This window comes from Arvicanthis niloticus, chromosome 18 (assembly GCF_011762505.2).
Source record: "Arvicanthis niloticus isolate mArvNil1 chromosome 18, mArvNil1.pat.X, whole genome shotgun sequence".
NCBI classification, from domain to species: Eukaryota; Metazoa; Chordata; class Mammalia; order Rodentia; family Muridae; genus Arvicanthis; species Arvicanthis niloticus.
Window position 1 is genome coordinate 3,339,987 of NC_047675.1, and position 6,804 is coordinate 3,346,790.

At 49.3% G+C, this 6,804-nt stretch overlaps 1 protein-coding gene across 1 annotated transcript; it reads left to right on the plus strand.

The window, feature by feature from the left end:
• The first annotated feature begins 203 nt into the window (after positions 1 to 203).
• On the plus strand, positions 204 to 6,804 carry Hmox1 (heme oxygenase 1). Its single transcript, XM_034522346.2, has 5 exons — positions 204 to 372; positions 2,348 to 2,468; positions 3,372 to 3,863; positions 5,340 to 5,439; positions 6,498 to 6,804. The coding sequence occupies exons 1-5, from the start codon at positions 350 to 352 to the stop codon at positions 6,629 to 6,631; spliced, it is 870 nt and encodes a 289-aa protein (XP_034378237.1). The 5' UTR covers positions 204 to 349; the 3' UTR covers positions 6,632 to 6,804.

The window sequence follows — 6,804 nt, forward strand, 5'->3', positions numbered from 1 at the left end:
ATTTAGCCAAGAGACAACTCACTCAGATTTCTTTTTTTTTTTTCTTTAAAAAAAAAAAAAAAAAAAAAAGACTTGCCAGAGTCATATGATTTATCCCCCTACAGGCCAGGCCAAGCCGCCCGGGGGCGGGATGTTGCAATAGCAGCGAGAACGCCGGCTCAGCTGGACGGCCACCACGTGACCCACGTACTTAAAGGGCTGGCGCGAGCAGCTGCTGGCTCACCAACGCGAGTCGCCTCCAGAGTTTCCGCATACAACCAGTGAGTGGAGCCTGCCGGAGCAGAGCCGTCGCGAGCGTAGCCGAGAGCCGGAATCGAGCAGAGCCAGCCTGAACCAGCTCAGTCCAGCGATGGAGCGCCCACAGCCCGACAGGTAAGCGGCTGTGTGGGGAAGGGGACTGTGACGATCAGCGTCCCTTTTCATGCCTGGGAATGCAGGCTGCGGGACCAAGGGACGAGTTACCGCCCAGTCTACCTGTAGCCACGGGCAGCTGGAGGGAGAAAATGTGATTCACCCCTCTGACACGCTGGAGGTGACGGAATGGGAGTGTCTTGTAGTATCCAGGTTTGAGGGATGGTGAACACTGCTGAGTCCTGGATCCTGGACCCACCATTCTAGGGGGTGGGGGCGTGGGGAGCTTGGCTCGGAGCTTGGCGCGGAGTGGTCACTTATCAATTTCCAACCTCAGACAATTTGTAAGGTGCAGGGAGGCAGCTGTAGCAGAACTCCAGGGTGTTGAGGCTGGGTGCTTTTTGTTTGGGGAGGGGGGGGGAAAGGAGGGAGTTTTTGTTTGTTTCGTTTTTGAGACAGGGTCTATGAAACTCTGGAACTCCCTATGTAGATCAGGTTGGCCTTGAACCCAGCCAGTTGGCTTCCCTTTGTTTCCAGAGTGCAGAGACTGAACGTGCTCCACCAGGCTTGGCTTCTCCTTCTTCTCTTCTTCCTCCTCTTCCTCTTCTTTCTCTTCCTCCTCCTCCAACTTTTCCTCCACATCCTTCTCCCCTTCTTTGTTTGAGTTTTTGAGACAGGGTTCCTCTTTGTAGCCCTGGATGTCTTGGAATTCACTCTGTAGTTCAGGCGGGCCTAGAACTCCGAGATCTACCTGCCTCTGCCTCCCTAGTGCTGGCATGTACCACTCCACCCAGCTCTCTCTCTCTCGCTCTTTTTTTATAAAGCCAATCTTATTTTTATATTTTTATTTAAAGTGTCTGGTTACATTTTATTTATTGAGCATGTAGAGTGGCCATATAAGTGACACATTAAACATGTGGAGGTCAGAGGAGGACTTGAAGAGTGTCACTTTTCAATCTACCATGTGAGTTCCAAGAAAGATTAGCTTATCAGGCACAGTGGCAAGTGCTTTTCCTGGCTGAGCCACATTACACTGTCTAATACACACACACACACACACACACACACACACACACACACACACGATTTTTAGCAGTAAGGATTGAACTTAGGACTTCAGACTTTCTAGGCAAGCACTCAACCACTAAGGTATCAGCACCTTTTTGATTTAAAGACAGTGCTTTACTAAGTTGTCCGGGCTGGTCTGGAACTCTCAAATCATCCTGCTGCAGAACTTCTCTGAGTAAAGCTGGATTACAGAGACTATTTAATGCAGACACTTTGAGTGTGAGTGTGTGTGTGTGTGTGTGTGTGTGTGTGTGTGTAAGAGAGAGAGATTTGGATTTGGTGGGGGTTTTTTTTTGTTGTTGTTGTTTGTTTGTTTTTAGACTCTTCCTATATAGCCCTGTGCTGAAATTCATTCACTATGTAGATAGACCAGGCTAGCCTCAAACTAAGAGGTCTGCCTTCCTCTGCTTCCTGAATGCTGGAATTAAAGGTGTGTACCATCTCACCCTGCTGGTTGTAAAATCTGTAACTGAATTTTTTTAAGAAATGTCTTCAGATTGGATCTAAAAGCTCACCAAAATATCTACCCTTAGCCAGGCTGTGGTGGTGCGCGTCTTTAATCTCAGTACTCAGGAGGCAGAGGCAGGCCGATCTCCGAGTTCGAGGCCAGCCTGATCTGCAGAGTGAGTTCCAGGACAGCCAGGGCCACACGGAGAAACCCTGTCTTGTAAAACAAACAAACAAACAAACAAAAAAACCCTACGTTTGGTCAGGCCATACCATGCCTTCCCTTCATTGGGACTAACTAAAATAGGAATTCTCCCTGTGGTCTGGGAGCTATATCACATAGTATTTAATGACTGACATCTGTTTGCATGGTTAACTGTTTGCATGGTTAAGACCGTTGCTTGGCCTACTGGAGCTATTCTGCAGGTCTAATCATTCATAGGCATCCCCTGATCCCCTGCTGATCTCTCTTCCTCCACAGCATGCCCCAGGATTTGTCTGAGGCCTTGAAGGAAGCCACCAAGGAGGTACACATCCAAGCAGAGAATGCTGAGTTCATGAAGAACTTTCAGAAGGGTCAGGTGTCCAGAGAAGGCTTTAAGGTATGTGACATGTAGGTTAACCAGAGCACTGGGGTATAGCAGGTATGCCCAGTGCTTAAGCCAATAGTTTAATGGGGAGGTTAGAGCCAGGAATGATGAGGGCCTGTCCAAGGAAGTCATATTACTAACGCTGACACTGTAGCTCAGAGAGGAAAGGATGTTATCTGGTGGACGAGCCAGTGCAGGAGGATGGTTAAGTGAACACGAATTCTATGTTGGTCACTTTACATTCTTATCTCAGCCTTGAGGAGTACAGAAGGGGACGGCACAGAGGTTAAGAGGCCATCCTGCGAGCTTTAGGTGGAAAAGACCAAAAGCGAACAAAGATAGCCCAATTTCAGAGCCCGTGCTCTTAACCTGGTTAACCCAGGACCTCGTGCGTGCTGGTCTACAACTGACCCACAATCCAAGCTCTTGGGTTATCGGACAGGGTCTCACCACATAGCTCAGGAACTCAATTGCTCCTGTGTCAGCCTCCTATTTGGACCACAGGCATGTACCACTGCACACAAATCTCCTGATCCAGTTTCAACTTGTCTCTGAAGGCAAGGAGAAGTTTGCCTTGCAACTTCTCTGAAGGCAAGGAGAAGTTTGCCTTGCAACTGTGGGGGCCTTGCAGTGTCCGGCCCCCACAGTGAGACTGGCTACCTCATTTAACCTCCTGAGCCATCTTGCCTGAGAAATAGGGTTTCGGCAGTGGGCTTAAATGTCCAGTATATACAATAGACTCTGATTTGGTTGTTTCCTACCAGTTGTGGAATTGATGCCAGTAGCAAGCATGAGACACAGGGTTGAGAACACTGCGACTGTGGGTGGGGAGTGGAGGGTGGTGGGGACAGGGCCCTTCTTTCCAGAAGGCAGTCATGTAGGGTCTTGTAGAGACAAGTTGACTCTATTTTTCAGCTGGTGATGGCTTCCTTGTACCATATCTACACGGCCCTGGAAGAGGAGATAGAACGCAACAAGCAGAACCCAGTCTATGCCCCACTCTACTTCCCTGAGGAGCTGCACCGCAGGGCTGCCCTGGAGCAGGATATGGCCTTCTGGTATGGGCCCCACTGGCAGGAAACCATCCCTTACACGCCGGCCACACAGCACTACGTAAAGCGTCTCCATGAGGTGGGGTGCACTCATCCTGAGCTGCTGGTGGCCCATGCATATACCCGCTACCTGGGTGACCTCTCAGGGGGTCAAGTCCTGAAGAAGATTGCACAGAAGGCCATGGCCTTGCCCAGCTCTGGGGAGGGCCTGGCCTTTTTCACCTTCCCGAACATCGACAGCCCCACCAAGTTCAAACAGCTCTATCGTGCTCGCATGAACACTCTGGAGATGACACCTGAGGTCAAGCACAGGGTGACAGAAGAAGCTAAGACCGCCTTCCTGCTCAACATTGAGGTGAGCCCCACTGTTCCTTCAAGCCATACCCAGTTAATTGGAGGGAGGGTCCTGAAGTCACAGGCCAGGGTCCTGCTTTGCTGCTTACTGGCTGGGTGATTGTGGGCAAATCTCTTAGTCCTCAGTTTCTATATCTCCAAAACAGGGATAATAATAGCATCCATCTTCAAGGTGTGACGGGCAAGCAGGTTGATCCAGTTCAGTCCCTGTGGGAGGACTGATATAGGGTAAAGCTCCCTGATGGCATTGCTCTCTTGTGCTGTGGGATGTGACCCTCAGGGGGACTGTACCCTGTGATAGTGGTGCAGCTGGACCTGGGGTGCTTGTGCACTTGTACCTAGCCAGGTTGGCACTGGAAGGGTTTCAGAGGCTGAAATGCTTCAGGTGGCATTTGCTTATTTTTAGTTGACGTGCAATGATGTTTTGCCTGCATGTATATCTGTTTGGTGTCGGATCCGTTGGAGGTGGAGTTACCATGGAGCTGGGAGCTGCCATGTGGGAACTAAAATTGAACTCAGATCCTCTGGAGGGCAACCAACCAATGCTCTTAATCTTTGAACTATATTTAGTTGAGAATTTTGAGCAAGGCCCTGAAAGACAGGGTTGGAGGTGTAGATGGTCCTGTTCATACTATGGGTACTACGGTGGTCAGGTTTCCAATTTGTGACCTCCTGGCCCCCGCTTTCAGCCTTCTGATCCTTTAAAAGTTCTACCAAGTAGGCACCTGTTAGAGAAGTAGCCTTTCAAATCTCTTAAATTCAACTACATCTAGACCATCCATCTGAGGCCTTCTAAAGATGTGGTATAAAGAATGAGTTTAGAAGCAGGAAGTGGTGACACATTCCTTTAATCCCAGCACTCAAGAAGGCAGAGACGGGAGGATCTCTGAGTTCCAGGTCAGCCTGGTCTACACAGCCTGGTCTTAAAAAACAAAACAAAAAGCCAACAAGAGAAGAGATTAGTTAGACACAGGCCCAGCTGAGAACTGGCTCTCCATCCTGACCTCTAGTCAATCTCAAGCAAGCCCTACTCCAGGAGCTGTGGTTTCCTCACCTGCAAAAGCAAGCTCATGAACTTCATGGCACACTGCTTAGCAAGGAGGAGCTCACCAGTGCATGGTCAAGAAGAGAGGACAGACTGTAGGCTACACAGGAACTGTCCATTCATGTGTTATTTCAGAGGAGTAGACTGGTTCTCCTCACAGGATACAAGTAAGATTCTGAAGTCCTGATTCAGGACAGCTGTTATTGGTGGGGTCCAAGTGAGGGTACAGACAGCACTGAGGAAGTATAGGCAGGGAGCCATCTAAAACTGTCACATCTCTCATGAGGTAACTGAAAGACACATGGGTATGTGATAGTTTCCTTAAGTTGTGTCATTTGTACAATATTTCACAATATGCTTCAAGTCCTGCCTGCAGTTGGGGTCCCCCCACACGATGAGTATCATTAACAGGCCGTATGTCTTGTCTTCTAGCTGTTTGAGGAGCTGCAGGTGCTGCTGACAGAGGAACACAAAGATCAGAGTCCCTCACAGACAGAGTCTCTTCGCCAGAGGCCTGCTAGCCTGGTGCAAGGTAAAGGAGGCCTCTTGCTTCTGGCTCTCCTTAGCCCAGCTGGAATTTCTTTACTCTCCTCTTTTTTGAATGTTTTAAATTAGAAATAGGGTGCAGACAAAAGAGCCCAGGGTAAGCCTGTAGTATGTGACCGTAAGTGAGCTATAAGATTTTTCTACCTCAGTTTCTCCACATTGAAAAATCAGGAGGTTGGGGGCTGTGTAGGTCATTGCCTGAGGTGCATATAAAGCCCTTAGAAGTCACTGGCACAGAAATTCTTTCATTAGATCCCTCTTCCCTTTTTTTTTTTTTTTTTTTTAGGCCCAGTCATGCTTTGTTACCCATGCTGGCCTCAAACCCGAGGGTCAAACAATCCTCCTGCTTTAATCTTTTATAAAAAGCTAGGTTGTGTTTACCTTTTCAGACCCACTAAAGGCTCCCAAGCAGGCCCCCATATGAGGCAAGGATTTGGGAACCTATTTCTAGTGCTGACCCTTCGGGGGACACGAAGGAGACATGTAATTACTGGACTCTGGGTGTCAGCCCTTCTCCTGTGCCATGCTGCGTTACCTTTGGAGCAAGAGAAAGTTCCAAAAAAGACCAAAGTGACACAAAATGTGCCTTCCCTGAGCCTGTCAATCCTGGGACAGTATGGCATAGGGAGTGGGTGATAGAAGCTGAGCGGGGCACGTTATCTGAAGCTTGAGTGCTTGACTGGACTCACCTTTTGCCCAAGGCTCTCCCAACCGAGGCAGGACCCCACAACCCTGTTACTAGTGGTACTGTTTCAGGTGTGCTGAAATGTGATCAGCCTGATAGAATCAGCTACCTGTTTGGGTCAGGGGACTTTGATTTGATGTGGCGTGGCTGAGCACAGAAGAACGAAAAGCTTGGGAGAGTCAGTGAGCTCCTCCTGTCTTTGAAGGTATTTAAGCAGTGGCTAGTGGCTCATGCTGTAGCAGATCCTGGCCTTGGACTGGAACTGTAGCAGACATGACACTGAGTGTCCTCTGCTCTGTGTACTTTAAAGTCATCCACCTCAGACTGTGAGTCTGACCTTGTCTTTCTTTCTCCTTCAGATACTGCCCCTGCAGAGACACCCCGAGGGAAACCCCAGATCAGCACTGGCTCATCTCAGACCCCGCTCCTCCGATGGATCCTCACTCTCAGCTTCCTGTTGGCAACAGTGGCAGTGGGCATCTATGCCATGTGAACACAATGCTGGCCCCCAAGAACTGTGAACGCTGTCCAGTGTGGCCTTCTCTCTGTAGGGGAGAATCTTGCCTGGCTTTCTTCTCTTGGGCCTCTAAGAAAGCTTTTGGGGTTCCTAGCCCCCTCCCTCTGTTTCCTTTCTCTCTCTGGAGTAGAGGGAGATGCCTGTTACGT

What these genes read in the sequence shown, in the direction of transcription:
- Hmox1 (XM_034522346.2), top strand. Translation starts at nt 350, where the DNA reads ATGGAGCGCCCACAGCCCGACAG. An exon ending in GAGCGCCCACAGCCCGACAG is followed by an intron (nt 373 to 2,347) that starts GTAAGCGGCTGT and finishes CTTCCTCCACAG; the next exon opens with CATGCCCCAGGATTTGTCTG. An exon ending in TGTCCAGAGAAGGCTTTAAG is followed by an intron (nt 2,469 to 3,371) that starts GTATGTGACATG and finishes TCTATTTTTCAG; the next exon opens with CTGGTGATGGCTTCCTTGTA.